This window comes from Mauremys reevesii, linkage group 3, assembly GCF_016161935.1.
Source record: "Mauremys reevesii isolate NIE-2019 linkage group 3, ASM1616193v1, whole genome shotgun sequence".
Lineage (NCBI taxonomy): Eukaryota > Metazoa > Chordata > Testudines > Geoemydidae > Mauremys > Mauremys reevesii.
The window spans coordinates 196218201-196240231 of record NC_052625.1 but is presented as its reverse complement, the minus strand read 5'-3'; the positions used below and the strand labels follow the sequence as shown (position 1 = coordinate 196240231).

At 41.7% G+C, this 22031-nt stretch overlaps 1 protein-coding gene across 3 annotated transcripts in view; it reads right to left on the bottom strand.

Annotated features, from left to right (window-relative positions):
* Nucleotides 1-8322: 8322 nt before the first annotated feature.
* The window catches only part of TFAP2B (transcription factor AP-2 beta), a 32204-nt gene continuing 18495 nt past the window's right edge, over nt 8323-22031 (bottom strand). The window contains exons 6-10 of one of the 3 annotated variants that reach the window (XM_039528328.1): nt 19718-19836; nt 16831-16972; nt 13528-13787; nt 12309-12371; nt 8323-8377 (exon numbers count right to left, since the gene is read on the bottom strand). In XM_039528328.1, coding sequence (XP_039384262.1) covers nt 12331-12371; nt 13528-13787; nt 16831-16972; nt 19718-19836 — 562 coding nt within the window. In that variant the 3' untranslated portion in view covers nt 8323-8377; nt 12309-12330. Of the gene's footprint in view, nt 8378-12118; nt 12372-12738; nt 13788-16830; nt 16973-19717; nt 19837-22031 lie in introns of those variants that run through there. The other 2 variants (XM_039528327.1, XM_039528329.1) reach the window with 2 other exon arrangements.

Genomic DNA, 22031 nt, shown 5'->3' with positions numbered 1-22031 from the left:
TGAGCTTATGATAATGTATGTTATTGTTGGTATTAATCATTTATTGTTGTTGTTGTTGTTATATTTTATTATAAAACAATGTGGGATCTAAATGTCTGTGTTCACAGCCAGAATAAAAAATGCAAAGCCTGGGCCACCTCGCCTTTAATTTTCTAACTGCTGTTTTGTAAGGCTGTGTCATGCTTCTCAGTTCAAACACGCTTTGGCTCTTTATTATTCATGGACCTTTTTCTCAGTCAGTGGTGTTGAATAATAAAACAGCCCAGGATCAAATGGGCCAATTCTCCACGCCTGACACCAACTGCTACTGTTCGCTGGGCTCTGCCAAGCGTTGCCTCTGATAATGAGTGGGATTTGGTTAAACAGTAAATTAATGAATAATGAAATATCCAGGTTGATCAGTTAGAGAGCACGCTTGCTTTGCCCCTGGCGAAACGCTCGGGGCAGAAATTACTCTCAAACGGCACTTGCCTGTCTGCTGGTCTGAGTAACTATTTTACGGCCTATTGCTTGACAGAATGCTGGGGAGAGGGAAGGGGAGGTTGGAGGGTATGAAAAGGGAAGGGGGAGGGAAGCGGGCAGGACAACCTAGTTATCACCTTGCTAAATAATGTATATAAGGAACGATTTACAAATATGATTCTGAACGTCAAACAGTGGGAGAGTTTAAAAATACAGCTAAGGGTAGCAAAGAGTCGGCGCTAAATGATGTTGATTTAGTTGGGGATTGGTCCTGCTTTGAGCAGGGGGTTGGACTAGATGACCTCCTGAGGTCCCTTCCAACCCCGATATTCTATGATTCTATATAGCTAGATACAGAGGGAGGGTGGAAATTAGAGCCCTCCTTATAGCAAACCCATTTGTTTCAGGCAGCAACTTTGCTAGGAGCAGAGCTGCACTATCCCTGCAATGGTCATGTGTGCACAGTGCAGATTCCTTGGGGCTTTCACTCGAAAAGGTGATTCCCTGTATCCAAATAGGGCCATCGCTGGAGCCAGTGGGAGCTTTGGCATTCACTTCATTGGGTGTAGGATCGGGCCCAATGGACACCTTTCACTGATTGGCTACACATTTTCTACAGCACGTGCAGTACATACCTCACCCCATGGACACAGAATTCTTTGTCCCTCCCCTCCTGAGTGAAGTTGCTGGATATAAAACCCCAAGCCCTAAGTGCAATACTGAAGGGATGTACTGCACAATGACATAGATGTGAGTTTACATTAGACAAGACTTCTCTTATTGAATAGCACTGTTATAGCCTATCCCCCCACCCCACCCCCCATTCAGCTTTCAGCTGAGTGGGAGAGCCCCTTGTTCGATGATTATACTACAGATTATAGCATCCCATAGATGTTCAAGGACCGCGGGCACATGAAAGAAACTAAGAATGACTCTAGCAAAGCGCATGGAACGTGGCAACCTATTTGGTATAAACAGAAAGCAAGAAACTAACCCAGAAGTGAGAAAATAACTCTTTAGGCTTCATTTTCTACTCTGGAAAAGACAAGTAGCAGTAAAATACTCCCCACGGGTCAATAAGACACGTACCTACACAGATACACAGAACCGTTACTTACCTCTAGCTACAAGAAAAAGCGTGGAATTCTCACATTTAAATGCTTCAGAACTACGCCCTAGCAGAGATAGGGACTGTTACTTTCCCGAAATCATTAGAACATACTTTTAATTAGAGCATATTTTAAACAGAAGGGGAGGTCGATCAACCCAACCCCACCCTTTGTTATTCTTCTAATCTTCAAACTTTGGAAGCAAGTCCTAACTTCAACAAGCTAGGGGGAGAAAGTGAACGAGCAGCGCGTATAAAATACAGCCTAGAGTTCGGTGCTCGGTTCCCTTGGGGTGTCTGATGTCACGGGGAGGGTATCACGGAAAGTTAAGGTTTAAATAAGCATTAGGAACTTTAAAAAGAAGGCGGCACATTCCATCTCTCCACAAACATCAGTGAAGGGGTAGAACCTGCAGACTTTACTTGAATAATTGGGTTCTATATAACCAACGGGATGTGAATCAATTTGACTGGACCAATCTGAGTTTCTCTCCATGTATATGTATTTGTATGTTTGAGTATATATGTTCATCTAGAAATACACATGCACACTAGATAGCTAGCTAATGTCACAAGCAAACTTAAAATCTGTGTTTATTATAACTGCGCACGTCATACGCCAACAAGGATCTGAAAAATTGTGTCATCAAAAGTCAACGTTTCTAATACATAAATAATCATTTTTAGAACATTTCTCTTTTTCCCTCTTACTTATATTGTTCCAATTATAAATAGTAAACTGGTGTTAAACCGGCCTATTTACATGAAGGACATGTGCCAGGCACCCTTTCCTAAAAGTTAGTTTTGTTTTATCAAGCAATTCCTCCCCCCTTCCATTATAATTAGCCATTGTATCATTATTCTATCATGTTTAATACACAGCCGGGCATGTTCCTTTCCCACCACCTAAATAGAACGAACTCTGGAATCAAACATTAACATCCGAGTCAAGGCGAGATCAATAATTATCCTCATCCTCATTGCTGCTCTCTGCTTTTAGCCTATTTTGAACCCGGAACGACAGTCCTTGCGCCTGTAAACCTCGCACTGATGTCAATAGGAGGATGCATTTAAGTCAATGAAAGTTCTGCTGGCACGAGGACAGCAGCTTAAGGGTCTTTGGGTACGTCTACACTACGGGACTATTCCGAATTTGCATAAACCGGTTTTGTAAAACAGATTTTATAAAATCGAGTGCGCGCGGCCACACTAAACACATTAAATCGGTGGTGTGCGTCCATGGTCAGCTAGCGTCGATTTCTGGAGCGTTGCACTGTGGGTAGCTATTCAGCTATCCCATAGTTCCGCCTCCTCCCCCCCCCTTGGAACTTCGGGTTGAGATCCCAGTGCCTGATGGGGCAAAAATCATTGTCGCTGGTGGTTCTGGGTAAATGTCAGTCACTCCTTTCGCCTGGGAAAGCAACGGCAGACGCCTTTTTTCCCTGGATTGCCCTGGCAGATGCCATAGCATGGCAACCATGGAGCTTGTTTTGCCGTTTGTGACTCTCACCGTATGTGTACTAGATGCCGCTCACAGAGGCGATTCAGCAGCGCTACACAGAAGCATGCTTTTGCTTTTGCATGACAGCAGAGATGGTTACTAGCCATATTGCACCATCCAAACCCTTCCATAAATTGGAACTGAGGATGATCATGGCTACCAGTCCTTTTGTACCATTTGCTGCTAGTGCCCCTGGTCAATCAGCCAGGGGTGCAAAAGCAAGAGTGGTTGCTAGCCATATTGCACCTTCCATCGTTTTGTACCATTGGCTGCATAGTGCCCCTGGCCGATCAGCCAGGGGGAATGACTCCCTGAGTCAATCCCTCCTTTTTGGTATCTAAAAATAGAATCTGTGCTGCCTAATATAGGCAAGTGTGCTAGAGAACCACCTGCTCTGTGTCAGAGCCCGCAGAAATTAATAAAGAATGCAGGAATAAGACACACTGACTTGTTAGTGAGAAATGAGTGGAAGGCAGCCTCCAGCTGCTATGATAGTCCAGACAGGACATTAAGCAGTGTGTAGGAGAGAAGCCCAGCATCCCACTGCTAGTCCAGGGGCAACTGAATCTTTTCTTTACACATGAAGGGTGGGGGCTGATGGAGCTCAGCCCCCTGTTGCTATAATGAGGATGGTTACCAGCCATATTGCACCATCCATCCACCAGAAAAAATTAGGGCCAATAGGCTGATGACGAGGACGGTTACCAGTCCTTTTGTCCCATCAGCTGAAGCTGATCATGAGGATGGATTTCCAGCTTTTTGCATGATCAGCTGATGCTGATGATGAGGATGGATTTCCATCATATTGTACCATCAGCCGCCCATGGCGGGGGGGGGAGCAAGGATGTTGGTGTTGACTGCTGCACTATCGCGTCTCTCTGCAGCATTCAGTAAAGATAGGGTGACATGTAAAAGAGTCAGAGGATTGTTTTACCTTTCGCTTCTGGGGGTGGGGGGGGGGGGTGGTAGATTGCCCAAGCTATGCCTGACCCGCGGGCACTGTGTTTGACCCTAGAAGCATTTGGAGCTCAGCCAAGAATGCAAATAATTTTCAGAGGCTGCAGGAACTGTGGGATAGCTTCAGTCCTCCAGTCCATGAGCGTCCATTTGATTCTTTGGCTTTCCGTTACACTTGTCACGCTGCAGTGCGCTGAGTCCCTGCTATGGCGTCTGTCTGGAGATTTTTAAAAAAGGATTCTGAATTTCATCTTCTGTACGGGGCGCTGATAGAACGGATTTGCCTGCCCTTACAGCGATCACATCCGCATGGTCCATGCGGGAGCTCTTTAGTTTGATTCGCCACCCGTGCTGATCGGAGCTCCACGCTGGGCAAACAGGAAATATTCAAAAGTTCGCGGGCTTTTCCTGTTTACCTGACCACTGCATCCGAGTTCAGATTGCGGTCCAGAGCGGTCAGTGGTGCACTGTGGATAGTAATCCGATATGTTAATACCGATACTGGCGTTACTCCTCTCGTTAGGGAGGAGTACAGAAACCGGTTTAAAGAGCCATTAAAATCGATATAAGGTGCCTCCTAGTGTGGACGGTTTTGGCGTTAAATCGGTTTTAAGCTCCTAAAACCGATTTAAACGCCTAGTGTAGACCAGGGCTTTGTGACTGGACTAAGAACAACTGAGAGCTGTACACATGGGTGATTCCATTAAGCAAATATAAAGTAACTGATTTTCTAAAAATGTATTTTGTAGATATTCAGATTTCTCCCTCCCCCGGCACGCACGCACACACACACACACAAACACACTACTCGTGCTATCATTTTAACCGAGGCAATACTCCCAAATAAAACTGTGAAAGTAACGGAAATTATAGAGGATGCTCTGTGTCACTCTGACTTATCCAGTGTACACTCATATGGAAATATCAAAACACTCAGACATTTTAAATGTCCCATTATATTGAGCATTTGTCTGTTCCTGTATTTAAACTGATATCAGTAATAAATAACAATAGCAATACATTATAATATTAGAATATAATTCAGAACGGATTCCCAATCATGCACACGACGTATTCCTACCTTTTGAAAGGCAACAAAGGTAAAACTTCATACATCACTCAACACTACAGATAAGACTTTGCTTAATCTATGTTTTGTGGTTGCTTTTTCAAGTCTTGTAAAGAATGTAATTCCCTTCTTTAAATTAATGGATATATTTGACTGTGTCTATTTGATCTCTCCTGGTGGGAATAGAAACCCAGCAGTGCAAGTGTGAAATACGTCTAGCTGAGAATTTTGGGGAGCAAAAATAATGATATCCAATGCCATTTGATAGAGAGATTGAATGGCCACTACAAAGTCCATTCTGTCATGAGTACCTTCCATTGTGTTAAGAAACGGTCACTCTTAATTGATGATCAACAGAAGGATTTTATATGTGACACTCAAGAGACGACATTTACAAATAGAGGGACAATCCTGCTCCCATCGAAATCAAAGGGAACTTTGCCATAGCTTCAAATGGTCGCTGGAACAGGCCCATAATCGTGTGTGTGTGTGTTTCATATGAAATTTGAAGACATGAAAGGGCGTCAGAAGTGTTATCATTTACTTAGTGCAGCATTACATTTAGCAGCTTCTGCCTCGGGTACATATGTAAATAAAGAAAACTCTACTGCACATAGCAGAGCAATATTTGCAGTCACTTTGCCTTTTAACAATGAAGTCTGAAGCTAAGAGTTTCAAAAGGAAGGGCAAAATAAACTGCTTCTCTACTTCTTCATAACGCTTGTTAGTTTCTGATGGGGTCATTTTGCATAATGCAGAATTTGGAGGAGGAACAACAAATAAATTGTATTTATGTGAAACAATCTGGTCTGAAATGTCCTCAATTCTAGACATATCTAATCTATCTATTAATAAGAGAGAGAGAGAGAGAGAGAGAGAGAGAGAGAGAGAGAGAGAAATTCGATGAATAGATTGGTAGTCTGGAAAGACATTTGACTACTTTCATCACAGGGACAGCGGAGATGAGATCTGGTTTAAACGTGGGGCACTCTGTGTAGGTGGGGCAAAAAGGAGTTCACCCCAAAGGTATGAAAGACAAAACTGATGTTTACGACTTTATAAATCAATATGAAGTTGTGTAATAGAAAATAGACCTAGCAAGAGTTTAGAACAGAGACTGAGGCAAAACAGAAAAACGAAAAGGGACTCTCCGGTCATGACTAAAAGAGCAGATTATAAAGGAACAGGCTGGTAGGAAGTTTTACAACGACGCTTTAATGGTGGCGGTGTGTATTTTTAATGATAGATAGATAGATAGATAGATAGATAGATAGATAGATAGATAGATAGATAGATAGATATCCGGGGCCTGATCCGGATGGATTGAAGCCCCTGGAAAAAGTACAGTGAGAGCAGGACTGATCCCTAGGATTGTTTTGCTTCGCGCTATTGCATTCCCACAGCAAGTCCCAATTTACTTAACTAACTAATTCATTAATTAATAATGATAAATGTGATTCTAAAAGATGATGGACGGAAGTTACTATTTCGTTCATAAAACTGAGATTACAGCAACGTTACAGAGCCCGATCCTGTCGTTTTTAGGGCAAACGCCCCACTGTCACTGATACCCTGGGAAACTTCCCAGCCCCCCTGTTAGGGTGTTTTAACGGCAGGTAGGAGCAGGCCACTGGATTTCCAAAGAGATGGTGAGTTTTCCTGGTTCGTTACAAAAGACTTGTTACGTCATTGTCGCAGGGTCACAGAGGGACTTCCTGGTCCTCTCCCCTCCCATCCCCCCATCTTTCAATGGGAGTCCGGGGGCCTCCTAGCGCTGTTTTAATTATTTCATGACAATAGAAAACGCTTTGGAAATAAACGCAAGTATCTAACGTTATCTGAGCAATTCCAGGGAGGATCATTAATCCTGTCCCTGTCCAGGGCTGGCTAAAACCCTCTAGATGGTTTTTAATAGATTTTTTGGTTGTTTTTTACTAACCACTGCAAGCAGTAGATGGGTCCCGGCCCGCCTACAGGGGCGTTAATTGCCAGGATCTGAGAGTCGCTATCCCCCTTGTGTTTTCTTTCCTGCTTTAGTTTAGGGCTATGTTGCTTCACCCACTGTACATGGATCTTTAAAATACTTCGATGTGCGCATTTTTATACTACGGGCGAGCCTTTCCCAGAGACACGAAAGTAGGTCACAGTTGACTCCAGCCCTTCTTTGGCTGATGCAAACGGCGCCTAGAATTCTTCTTTGTAAAACAGACTTGGTTTTTTTTTCTTATCATGTGTAATAAATTATTTCTATTCGTGGAGTCAAATCGGTGGGAATTTGTGTTGCTCTATAGAAATGTAAAGCAAAAAAACTTCCAACCAATCCCCTGACATCCCCCTGCCTTTCACTAACAGGAAAATAAAACCAGCTAGGATGTGCATTCAGTCTACACTGGGACAAATAGGTCACTAATTATGCAGATTTCTTGGACCGTCAATGTTCCATATTTGTCTAGACACATGCGTATATTAGTTCTAAGAGGGGAGGGTCCGGACAAAGGCTGATGGCATTGGCAGGGGCTAACCTGGTAGCTCTCCCATTTCTAATTTACATTTAGCAGTATTCTGATATCATTTCCAACATTAACCTTCAGTGTAAATCCGGAGTCATTCCAGTGTCACTCCAGATTTATATTGGTGCAAATGAAATCAGGATCCGTCCCTATGTTCCTAATAAGTGTCACTTCCAACACAAAATAAGGTTTGCTTGGGAATTCTTTTTGCTGGGATCTCATTCCTGGTGCTGCAGTTATACAAAAGGAGGGTGTAGCTAATTCTGCCTTGTAAATATCAACACCAAGCTTGATCCATTGGACATATAAATAGAGCAGAAATATCTATCCATCGATCCATCCATCCACACACATACAACTGGAACGGGTACAGTGTTACAGCAGTGATGATCTCAGACGAAATGTTTCCTGTTGTTCCAGTGTTATACTAATACAGAGTACTTTGTTTTACTAGCTCATACTTGGGCTTGAGAAGATTTACCACTAATCTAACTAGTACAGGCAAAATTAAACAAAAGATCACGTTAACATGGCATGAGGTTTATTATGTCTGTTTAGAAAGAGGAGGAAAAGATGGCAAAATTATAGACACCTCTGAATCAGACAAAAATAAAATGCCAACGTTTCTGAGAAGCAATATTTATTGTCATTTTTTTTAATGTAGAGACATATCCTAATTTTCCCAAAGCCCAGATTGGGAAAATAAAGACTTCTTGGCGTTATAAGTAAATCCGTCTGCAGAACTGAAGCAGCACCAACATTCAAAAAAACTGAAGAGGAAAATACAACAAAACACGACAATTTTTATTCTTCTTATTATTTATGTAAATCAGGTCATCACTGGACAAGAAACCAATTTCTACCCATTACCATAACAGCTTGTCTATAAAGAACAGAAAAAAAATTCAGATAGGATACTATCTAGTGTCAAGCGGTTTTTTTCTTTCGTTTTTTTTTCTTTTTTCTTTTTTTCTTTTTTTGTTTTTAAATCCCCCACCCATTCACAGAGGTATAGATTCACAGATAAATAACTCAAAACTACTTGCTCGCCATATTTACACATTCCCGTTAAATTAAGCATAAATAAATATGTACAAACTTAACATTGAATGCCCCTCCACATTTCTTTTTTTTTTTTTAGGAAGAGTCGCTCAACTGATATTTCTCACTATTCACGGTGATCCAAAAAGGAATCCGTTTTGGCATAGAAAGGAGGGTAGTATCAGTTCCCACGTTTTCAGTTTTTATTTTCATTTTTATGGTTATTTTTTTTTTATTTGTATAACATGTAGGCATACTTTGGCACACAAGGGGTTACGATAGATAGGCTCTTCTGTACCGTCAGATATTTCTAAAATGTGGGGGGTTTTTAATACTGTTTTCTTTTACATTGGTATAAGAAAATAGGGAAAAAAATATTAGTGTCCTTTTAAGTCAGAAGGGGTATTTTGTTGGATAACAGGGTAACAGAAAACTACTTTTTCAGTAGCTCTGGCGATCTTTAGGACCTGAAATGAGCACTACTGGATCGAAGCAAGCTAGTTTTTTCCCCCCTAATTAGCAAAAGATTAAAATGGTACAAAATAAGAATCTAAGCAAAGCTTTTCAGAAAACATTAGCAGGGTAACTTTTAGTCTTAACAGCTCTGTCGTTTTCAAATTCGTGAGCATATTTCGGGGCTTCAGAACTAAAAATAAACAAGCTCGAGGTATTTTGTTATAGACTTTGTTCAAGATACAAGACGGTAATTATTTAACTATATAGACGCACAGGTACATTTATTTGCCTGACGAATCTCTGGTCATGGACCCCATTGCGCTATCAGATTTCGGTTCAATAGAGACTTCTGGTGACATGATATGGCCCAATATTAATTAAATACCCAGGTTTCTCCCCCCCCCCATCCTTAGGGGGTCCCCAGACATGACCTACATGACATGAACTAGCCTCCGGATTCTTTTATATCTCGTGTTAATACCAAGGTGGCTTATCAGAAACTCTGCAGATTGCACAGGAGCTGAGTTGTTCAGCGTGGGATATACACGTATATATTAAACAAATCGTTTAAGGGTGAAATTAAATGTACAGTAACCCACCTGTTTGGTTTGAAAACAAACTTTCCAAGGTCTCTCCTTAAACATTTCCCTTGAGTTAAAAGCAAAGCTGTCATGTTAATCCTCCTGCTTATTGATTTATGATCCCGAGGAAACCAAATCTTTTAATAACTCAATTATCAGATCAACGTCAAAGGTGCCTAGTCTGGGGAAGTGCAAACAGACTGGGTAATGCCTTGCAATTAAGTTATACTTTAGTGATAGTTTGAGAGCAGGAGGCCGAATTATGCGTTTAGCGGGATAAATTGTTCAACAAAGTTATAATAATCAGTAATGGACGCCTGCTACCAGTTGCCAAATATTAGATTAGGGGGGAATCAATTAGGTTTTAAACCCATGCCATGTTTTTTGCAATTTAGAAATGTCCACGAGCTTTCTCTCATTACCGGGATGAGGGGGTGGGGAAATACTCCACTGAAATCAATGGGTTGTTTGCCCGAGCAAAGACAGAGCGGGTTGTTGCTGACTCTTTCTACCCCCTAGATATGTTTAATTGGAGACTAATCCAAAATCTGTTGAATTAAACTCCTGTTGACTTCACTGGGGTTGGAGCAAATCTTACGGGACCGATCCTGCTCCCACCAAACTCAAAGGGAGTTTTACCATTGATTTCAGCAAGGGCGAGATTGGGCTCCTAGGGTGTGCTTCTAATGTATCTGCTCCGAAATTCTTGCAAATGGCGTACACTTTTCAGATATGCTACAACGTAGAGAAGTTGAACTGTAAACTCTTTGGGGCAGGAACTGTGTCTTCACATGTATTTGTACAGCTTGGGATCTGGTGGGGTTTGGGGCTTCTGGGAGCTATTTCATAAATATTAAGCAATGATAATATAATGTGTTCAATACAACAACGCCTTTTGTGGTCAATAAACCCACTTCGGCTGCTGCGCCTTGGACAGTTTTTAGCTATGCCTGTTTGGCACATTGTAAATGCTCTTTACATGGACCAGCTTCTGCTGCATGCAGTAGTTGCTGATTGGTTTCCAGAAACACAATTGTCTCTAACTGCCAGAAAAATGCCTTGCAAGAAATGTTGTGATTAATTTCCACTCAAGTGTTCCCCCCACCCCCCATCACAGAGGTGGAGGGTAGGCTGTCTTGTAAGGAGACTGAATTATGATGTCCATAGGCTAAAGCCCGCTGACTTCTCTTACAGGAGTGTCCTGGTGAAATTAAGGGGACTGCTGGGAAGGATTTGGTCCCAGCTGTTCGGATGCTGTGTGAACAATCAGAACCAAAGATCTCAGTGACCTGGCTCTGCCTATCAGCCATAGCTGGAAACTCCTAGATCCTAATCCTGTCTCTGATTTGCTGAGAGCCTTTGGACAAGACACTTAACCTTTCCGAGCCTCGGTTTACCCTTTCTGTAGAATGGGGATAATAATGTTTGTCGCCTGAGATTTAAATTAGGGTTGAATTAGGGGCTAAATTGTACTGGGTTAATATTCCCATTGGCTGGAATGGGGATATCCTGTAAATTAAGGTCAGTAGGGTTTGTTTTATGCATGCTCAAGTCCCTGGTTTGAAACGCAAGGTAAATTTCTCCTCTTACTGCTTGAAGATAATCCTCTATATTTACCGTAGCAAGGGTAGGAAAGCCAAAGAGGATATCAAATGTAAGTATTTAGGAAGTGTGGTATTCGTAGCTAAGCATGTGAGGATGGGTCTGGGAAGCGAAAGGCATGTTCATTTTGTTTTAAGAAATAATTGTTGGGGAAATGGAGAAAGGGGCAATAGTTTTACACGAAATTCATTTCCTCCCCTTGCAGTTATTTAGAAAATAAAGACCACGTCCAGAGGTTTGACTTTCTTCTCTTTGGGATTTCAGACCTGCCTGAGACATAATGAATTCAGTATCTGATCTTAAGTTGAAACGGAGAGTGAAATTCTGGCCCCATTGAAGTCAATGGGAGCTTTGCCATTATCTTAAATGGAGCCAGGATTTCACCCAGCGACAGTAGCTTTTCTGACATGTGAAAGGATTCCTTAATGCATGAATCTCTACCCCACTGAATAAATACAATTATCCAAGACTGAACAGTCCAAGCTGAAATTCATCTCCTTAAGCATAAGTATTATTTCCCATAGAAGGGCATTTCTTTAAAATGTATATTAGTCATAAAACATCATGTAATGCACCCAATTACTGCAAAACAAAACAAACAAACGAAACCCACAACACCGGTGCTATTTTTTTCCTCCTGCTGAATTTGTTCTAAAACAAGAGTCACAGAGACATCTTAATAACTTTCTAGAGAGAAATAGATTTCCTCAGAGTGAGACAGTCATTCAGGACATTCGCCTGCAATCCCACCCCGCCCCTAGTATACACCCACACGATTGCATTTAGCAACTGCTTTCGCTTTGTGTATCAAACACTAATGCTCAAGCAAGTGTTTGCACCAACCCTTCGACAAAACGGCATTCTTCTTCTTAATATTACATCTCGATTTCAGTTATTTTTAATCTGGTTTCAATTATTCCCTTTGAGCTTCTTTAAAGAAGTACACCTGCAGAATTCTGAAACCACTGGCTTTGATTTAAGAAAAAAAAGTATTAGAATTGTGGATTATTTTTCTCTGTACCTGATATATTGTGTAGGGAGCTCTAGTCCTCTTTGAAGAAGCTCATAAGCCAAGCGGGCAAAGCTTTGGGAAACAGAAGAAAATAAAATAGTGCATACTCCTGAGAAGGAATTACATACTCAATTTTTGTTACTAGCACTTCTTTTTTTAAAAAAAAAATGAGTAGATCTCTCTCAATACACCCGCACTATTAGAACAAATTAAATATAGAGACATTGGCATTGTTGGTAATATGAACCCTTTAGAGGAAATTAGGATACCTTAAATATAAGATTAGGAGTTTTTAAAACAGCATTAACATCTTACTGGACCTTATTTTCAAATTTTGCACCCTAAGAGCCATCAATGCTAAATACCAAATTATACATATATAGCTGTAAACACTGGTAATCTAAACAGAAGGTCTGTCTAGACCAGGAAAAAAGGGTGCCTTTTAAAAATTGAGTTAGTGAACTGGATTGAGCTAACATGACTTGAAACACCCAATGTACTGTAATTAATGTAGACACTGTAATTAATGTAGAAACAGTTTAATACATTTACAATTCTATTAGCAAGTCATATTGTAGCCTTTGCTACCCAAACCAGCCCCTTTTCTAGTCTAGATAGATCCAGAGGAGCAAGATAAGATGAGGGCAGGGATGGAAGTGAGGGGTGCTGATGCTAGGAATGGAAATGTCCCAGATAACATTACTGGAAGATTTTTTTTGTTTTCCCCAGTGTAGACACAGGACATTGTTTGATTGAAAAAAAAAGATAGACTGTACATCTGAGCCCAAACAAGAAACCAACGCACTGACACCAAAGTGTTTCTCTGATTTCTTCCAATAAGTTATTCGTTTCTTCCTTTTATTATTATTATTATTATTATTTTATTTTGCCCCCTCCCCCCAAAAAAATCATTAAAAAAGTGAGAACAGAAGTGGAAAAATCCTGGTGGTTGTCTTCAAATGTTCCGTGTAAGAGACATTGAGCCACTGTTCTTGCTCCATTGTGCGCCTCTGATCTTAAGTTATTGTCTTTCTTTTTATTATTATTTTTGTCCTACCTAATATAATTCTTCCAAATCCCAATTCAATATTTTAAAGCTAAAATTAAAACTGTTTTGTTTGTTTTAAAAGATTCTCTCTCTCTCTCTCTCTCTTTCTTTCTTTTATTTATTTATTTTTCTCCTTTTTTCATTTTCTGTGTTTCTCTTCCTTGTCTCCAGTTTTACTACCTGGTCCTTCCCCAGATGTGTGCCTGTTAGCAGTGTTGTTGTTCAAGAACATCTTGTCCATGCCTTTGAGAGCTTCAGTCAGGTAGTTTTGGAGGGCTGTGAGGGCAGCACAGATGGCTGGGGCCCCAAAGCCATGGGTGATGAGGCTGAAGTGAGTCAAGCAGCTCTGAATGCCTGGTTCCAAAATAGGGCTGGGCCTGCTGTTGCCAATGGGTGTCCTGTCCTGGGCCAAGAGATCCGTGAATTCTTTACAAAGTTGCCTGCAAGGGTAGTGAAGAGAAGAGGAGAGAGAGGGCCCAGAGTAGTCAGAGTCACTTCACTTCACTTTGATTAACACTTTGTACACAGCCTGAGACTTCCAAGGTGTTTGACATGCATTAAGTAACAAAGACAGGCAGCTGCCCCTCTCATTCCACCTTCCCCCAACCACACACACACACACACACACACTAGGAAAATGTATTATAGTCATTTTACACATAAATAAATTAGAGTGCAAGGAGGCTCAGGGCCAGGCCCAAAGCATATTGAAGTCAATGAAAGACTCAAACAAAGGCACCGCAATAAGTAGCGAGGTTGGATACAGAACTCAGCCCTCCTTACTCCCACCTTCCCTCCAACAACAAACAGAAGGATCCTGATTTTGTGATCTGATGCTGCACTCCTTACCCCTCCACAACGCCCCATTGTCCAAGGGAGCAGGAGGGCCTCAAGAATAGGCCCTTGCCCAGCTACTTCCTTAGAGTGTTTGATCAGCAAAGAGAAGAAGGATTCCTAGTAGAGTTCATCCTACTCTTTCAATTACACCTCCTCTTCTCTGACCTAGAGACTTGGGCCCGAAAGATGCTTCTGAAATGTCATCTCTCTTTTCTTAAAATGTGTTATTTAGTCTAGTTTTTGCCTTTAGAATTAGCCAGATTGCCCGAAATGAGAGATAGAAAACTGCTATCTGGAGCTTTACCCTGGTATTAATAATTATGTTATTATTTATCAGATGCTTGTTATTGTTATTATTTTCTCAGAGATGAATGCTACCTGGCCTTCATTCAAAGGCAATACCACCACTAGCCTGTAAATGACTCATTGGGATGACTGCTAAGTAGGATTGCTGAATACCAAATGTAGTCAAGTCTTTCTCTTCCCATGAATCCTGAATGAACTCTTCCCATGGGGGCGGGGAGGGGTTGTTCAATGATGTAAGCCAAGCGTTGCAACAGTGATTAGAGAGTTTGGGTGCCTCTGTTTTCAGAGAGCCCCGAACACTCCCCTTCCGGACACCAGGCCCCTTTAGGGTGTCTCAAGTCGAGCACCCCCCAACCTGAGACCCCAACATCGCTTTTGAAAACCTTGGCCGGTCATGTCCACACAATCGCTCCTAGTCTGTAGATGCTTCCAGGCCGTCTTGCACATGGGCAGCATTGTACAGATTCGGTGCCGAGTAGGGGGTATTGGATACAATACAATTAGGGGTGGGGGTGGGGGGGCGGGAGTCCCCATGATCATCTTACTCGGGCTCGTTCCCTTTAAAATCAGGTCTCGTTGTATCGGCCACTCCTGGGATCGGTCCCGCTCTTCTTTCCAGCCCGCCCGCGCGGCGTTTGCTTGCAAAAGCTCGGGAGCCCTGCAGGCGAGCCCCGCCGCGCGCCCCGCGAGCGAAACGGGAGCGCTAGCCACCAGGTACGGTTTTGCTGGTGCAGCAAACGGGAGGTAAGATCTAAGCGACAGCCATTGCCCGGGGCGATGAAGAGACACCAGTGGCGGGTTGCTGCTCTACTCTGGCCGGGATGAAAAGAACACAAAGCACCTTTTGGGGAGCACCGCTTCAGAGCTGGAGGGTTGACGTCTGGTGCTTGTTTATCTTGAAAACAGCTCGTTTGCCACTCCCACTGAACATTGAATCCTTCCCTTTTCATTTGGTGGCTTTCTATGGCTAAACGTCCCTTCACCCCACTCACAAGGCCCCCAGTGAAACAGGTGCATCATCCCAGGGCGAAATAGAAGCCCAGAGGGGAAATGATACCCCCGCCCCCTCAAATAATAGCAACATCGAGGTAGGAGAGGAGAGTTCATCTGTGATCCTCTGAAATTCCCCGGGGATTAAAGAGTTCAGAGGGTGGGGAAAGATAAAAGTCTTATCCACTAGGAAAGTGCAAAAGAGGAAACTTTGAGTTTGCAGAGCAAGCGGTAATGAGTCAAACCCTTTAAAGCTTGAAAGAGCAAGGCAGGGTCTGCGAGCAATTAAAGTTCTGGGACATTAATATCTTTTGACCCCGCGGAAAAGGGCAATCAAATTCCAATCGCGTCTAAAAAAACATCTGGACAAATCTGAGCAAACGATTTTCCACGCCTCCATATATTTCTTTAAATTGCGCTCTCAGCGGAGCAAGCGACGTCCCAGAGCACTACATAGCTTGGGTCTTGCCTGCGAGAGAGTTAACATACGGGACACACCCAGAGCTCACCACCGAAAACCTGATCTGGCCTTAAAACACCAAACCAGATAGCGGGAGAACCAACGACAGGAGTCAATAAAAACCCAATAGAAAAGCTCCTGTAACAGTTCCACAGACCTAGCTGTAGTGGCAGGTTTACAAGGTCCCCTCCTCTGCAGCTGCAGCGGCACATTTCTCAAGGCGATTAACGCTCCACACTTTGGGGAGGGGAGATTGTAAATTATTTGGTCGGGGTCTTTGATAGATAAGGCTGCCCGCTCTTGAAGTCAAGGTGAGGTTTTTTTCCTTTGACTTCAGTGGGAGTGGAGGCAAGGCCTAGCCACTCCTACACAGAGAGAAGCATGAAATACACAAATAGAGAAAGAGAGGAATGCACACCCCAAACCAAACAACAGGAGAGAGAGAGAGATGCAAACTCATACACAAGGAAGGAAAGAAACACGGAGACTCAAAACAGGCGGGGGAGGAGAAATGGGGGAAGGGGAGAGAAATAGGCACACACATGGGGACACGTGCACACTCCCACAGAACGAAAGTCAAACCCCGGTGTGTTTCATGCGCACACAGCTCCCAGGACGCTGTTACAGCTCCAAGGATCCGCACGGACCCGTAGTGTTACAAGGCCACGCAATCAGACCCAGGGACAGGGAGACACCCAGAGCACAGCCCTTCCCACACGCACCTACCGCGCCATGAGGGAGATCGGGGCAAAGCCTATTGGAGAAAGCGCTGCTGGGCCGGCTCCTTTGCAGAGCGCCAGCGAGAATGGCCGCGTGGAGGAGAACGAATGGCAAACTCTCCACGTGGCCGCCCTTGAAAGCAAAGCGGGCGGTGGGCTCGTCCTACTCACTTTGTAGCCAGGAGCATGTTCTTCCTGGAGTGGAGATCGCTGGGGTCCGTGTGCTGTCGGTTCAGGTACTCGGAAACAGCTTTGGCTGGAAACTCCGTTTCACAGATGTATCCAAAATCCCGAGCTAAGTGAACAGCTTCACCTGAAGGGAGATGAACAGCCTTTGATCATCACTCACAGGCCAGCAGGGTTGTTCAGTGAGGAGGCTAACCAGACAATGGTTCAACCGAGCCGGCTGGAATATACTGAACCACGTTATTGCTGGTGGCACTGGTCAGGCTTTGAAAAGATCAGCTCAATTCGGCACCGGAGAGGCACAACCCCAACTGAATTCAATGACAAAGACGGTTCCAAGGGTGTAGGAGCCCAGCCTCTTTCTGCCCAGTTTTTGGTGGAAGGAGCCTTCACATGGCATGTATCGTCTTAGCTCTATTGACTTCAGTTGAGTTTGGTGATTTACACTGGTTACGGTACTAGGCCCACGGGCAGAAAGAAAGTGTGTTATTAATACATAGATAATACAGACTTTCAAGTGTGTGAAAACAAAAGAGACGTCCTGAGAGGTAAATGGACCCGGACTTTAAATGTGCAGAATAGGTTTGTATTTTCATAGACCAGAAAAGTGTCTCAAAAGCTCTACCACAGAATATCATATCCCGTGTGTGTGTGTGTGTTACACATCATTATAGCCACATCTGGAAAACAAAGCAGCCAAGTGCATTGTATCCAATGGAAAGTGCAGTTTTGCATAGATCTGATCACAATGCAACAGAAACTACCCATTCTACCCTCACCCTACCAAAAAAAAAATCCCATTGAAGGGGGACCTTTCATATGAAAAATAATTATTCTAACTATAATTCTAATTGGCATTTCCTCTGCCTGCCTGGTTTCAGGTTTCTACCCTCCAGAGGTTCGTGTCATCAAACTCCTACTGATGTACTTTTCACCACAAGAAGACGACGATACAGTAGCTGAAGAAAGAGGGGGAAAAAACAGACTCTGGGGGGATTCCATCAGATTATTGCTCAACCCCTCTAGAATAAAGCATTAAACTCTTTAAAGCATCGCCTGGAGGACCACGAGGAAGATTTCTAACACGCAAACCAGCTATGTCTAATAATTCTAGTACCACGTTATTTTTAACGATCAGGACTTACTTTAAAACGTCATTTAGGAAAAAAAAAACCCTTCTCAATAATCACCAAAAAGATGAATCACACTGTCCGCCAAATGCTAGAATTTCAGTGGATGGTTATTCCCGCCCCCCACCCCCCGCCCCCGCACACACACTAAATTATGTGCAGAGACACCATTCTCACTGCTTTTTGTTAATCCTGGCCAGAGATGAGTGAAACATTTATGCTATAGGCAATATAATTTAACAAGAAAAAAATCCTGTTGTCAGAAAACAAGATAAATCTACAGCAGGTGCAACTTTCTATAGGAGAAGGGAAATCTTTTAAGGTGCATTGTTGATTTGTAAGTAAATCAGAGGACAGTAACATAATATATAATGATATAAACGTTGTATAGTTTTATATCCATATATAATGTATGTGCACACACACACACATGGATCTGCACGTACATTTGTGCTATGTGTCAACTTTTAAGATCTTCTGATTTTGCTATTAATGTGAATGCATAGTTTTACACACACATAGATATAGATATGGGGTGTGCTTAGGGTGTGTGTTGGAAACTATGTATTAATTATTATATATGAATATGCATATCAGAGGATGAATGTATTTTTTCACATGGTAAATGTTTATATATAGTGTCTTTAACTATGCATTCATAGTTTGATAGGTATTTTCATGTAATGTACTATGATTACTATGCCGTCAAAATAGAAACAATACTTACAACTAGAACGAATATAGTCTTGATTTTGATTTCACATATGTGTGTAACTATGTATTGCATTTATAATTAAATCAGAAGAATGTAAAAGTTAATATATAGTACAAATCTATAGGCACATGCATATGAGATACGACAGTGTGTGTTATTGTACATACTGAATGTTGCTCGCCTCTTTGTGTATGTATAATATAAATACATATAATTCATAATTACATCACATAATTGTTAGTTATAATTTCTGAAGAACCAATTTGCCCCAGAATAAATATAGTATTTCCTAAAAAAAAAAAAAAAGTGAGAGCCTTGTGGATTCCACATTTCAATGCAGTACCAATATCAGAGCATCACATCAAGTATGGGATAGCGTTTGTTCATTTAAGAGGATGTATAACTCGAGTATTCATTTTTTTCTTTTGTTTCTTTCTTTTATTCCCCCCATCCGGCCCTCCCCTTCATCTTAAAGAAAGGGCTCGCTTGTTTCTTTGTTAAACTTTCACCCTCAGGTAAACTGTACTTATAACTGTTAATTTGTAATAACTTCTTTCCTTTGCTGAAATAAAAAAAAATAGTTCTTTATTATTTTCGTTCAATGGCCGTATTGTAATGTGGATCTGCCATAATTAAGGTTGGAAGTAATGAATTAGCTAAAGTCCTGGACCCAGCACAGACTAGATCATTATTCAAAGGGAACAGCCTGGAAATCCACAAGAGTAGGGAATGGGAATATTTGCATAACTGCAGAGAAAGTTCGATTCTGCAGATCACACTGAGGCAAACCTGCATTCAAGACACCCATTGGAGTTAATGGGAGTTTGATCAGTGACTTCAGCGTGACTTAAATGGAGTCCTTAAAGTCTTAATTTCACCCAGTATTATGCATGTTAAACAGATCTTAATGCCACCGCTGCAACGATTTCCACTTAATCCATGAAACTTTGCAAAATGTCAAACTCCCAAACCAAAAAGACTTCGGAGCAGCCAATGGTGTGAAGCGAGCTTGCAATTCACCGCTTACCTTCCACCAGGGAGGTGAGTAAAGTGACATTTGCGGCCTTACGCCTGCCGGCTGGTAAATTCAAACCGATTTTTTCTAGCCTCTCTCTCAACGATCTCCCTCCATTTTTCGATTTGGCTCTGGAATTGCAAAGAAATTAACATTCTGATTAACCTCGGAATGTCCCTGAAACAAACTTTTAGACTGTGCAATTTAAAGACCACTGGAGCTTGAAGAGGTTTTAACTTGAGGTTAGCAAACTGTATGTGCGCGCGCTTGCTGGTAGAGTTTGCTGAGGTTTGCTTAATTTTTGCCACACACAACTGACTAGGTTTCCCCCCCCCCCCGCCCTTTAACTTACAGAAAACAAATGCATAGAATGAAATAACTTCTGTATAAGCTGCTGTCATGGAAGAAACCAATTTGGTTCCTACAGTATAAGACTAAGACGTATTAGGATACGATTGTATATCTAGGTGGGAAGACAGAAGTATGGGATGAACTGATAGGGTGTACCTAGAGGAAGCATGGAAGAGATACGGGAAATTGATAAGAACCCATAAGGTAGAATTCAATAGATATTATACAGGAAATGTTGAACTATCTATTGGAACAGCTACGTTATATATGGGACATGAATACTTAGTGATAAGAGCATCTAATGGAATCTATATAGGAAATTATTGATAGGGACATTAAAGGAAGACTGTGATATTCATGGGAAATGCAGAGTTATTGTTAGGGCCAGGTATAGTTTTATACAGGTGATTTAAATCCGGGGTGAAATACTGGCTCCATTGAAGTCAATGGGAGTTTTCCCATCGACCTCAGCACGACAGGATTTCACCCCAGATCTTTTATCACTAACAGCTTTTTAAATTGTATATAAGGAATAAGAAAGGAAGTCACATCCTGTAGAGAAAGTCTCCCTACCTAGATTCTGGTCTCTCAGTATTTTGTGCCAAAGTAGATAGGAACCAATGGCACAGTTGCAAGAGAGCAGCCATCTATATTTCACATGCTCTGAAATATAGATATTGAACCAAAAGTTTCTCTAAAGTTTAGACTCAAGATACAAAGTAAAGTCAGCATAGTCCACTGTTTGGGTCCTGGGTCGTCTCCAGAAATCACTGAGGCTCAGTAATGGTGTATGTGTTTAACCTTGCTAGTTATATTTTCTACCTGAAATTTCTCTTGCAGATGTTCTCTTTGCTCCACTTTCTATTACAATGCACAGGCAGATTCGCATCTGTAAGTAAAAAATCTGGCTTATTCTTTCCTAACAATATGTCCACATGTGACACTCTGGGAGAAGGACATGGGCAGACAAATCACGGCAGAGGAATGGGACTTGCCTTGGGAAGGAGGACCAGTAACCTATCTGTATTACAATAAAAGAAATGTTCTTTAAGGTACTGTTTCAGTGCTACCTCACACTAGTCAGGTTAACGTTAATATATATAGAAATATTAATGTATATATTAATATTAACCTGACTGGTGTGAGGTAGCACTGAAACAGTACCTTAAAGAACATATCTATCTATCTTTCTATCTATCTAGTGTGTATGTGTATGTAAAATGGGGATAAATGTTGGGGAAATTGGGGTTAAAATGGAGATTTTATGTATATATGGTGGACATGTCCAGTCATTAGAAAGTACTGGGATAAAAACTGTAACTAAATATCACAAATTGTTGGATATTTATCACCAAATAATCCTTTCAGGGCTTCCCAGTGGAAATGGTCACACACAAGAGGAAATGAAGAATTAATAATCTCTCATCTGCTAGTAGATGTTGGAGTATTGGTAGCTTCTCGTTAGAAAAAGAAAAATAGTCCAAACCTAGAGGAATGGTTCAAAAACTACGGGAGGCTGTTGTTATGGAAAAAATAACACACCAATTATGTACCCAGCAAATTAGACAGAGGACAAATAGCTACTTAGATATTTGGTTACCTTTGGGTCAATATCAGATAAAGTACATTCACCTGAAAAAAAACCCATCACACGTGTCCATTTTTTAAAAAAATGTTAGCATTTAATAGACATGCCTGGTCCTTAAATATGTGTATACAGAGATGTCACTAAATTCAAGAAACTCACTAGAAAGGACATTTTGTAGGTGTAATGATGCTCACTCTGTAACTATATTCTCGCATAATGCCTCTTGAAACAAAAGCTAGCTGTTGCAATGATTGCTTTGTTTCTGATATTTAATTGGCAAGGATTTGTAAACTTCTTAAAACTTCCTAACTAATGCAAATAAATAAATAAAGTTTATTTGTTTTAAATCTCTGCTTCTGTTACAGGCAAAAATCATAGTAGCTAAGC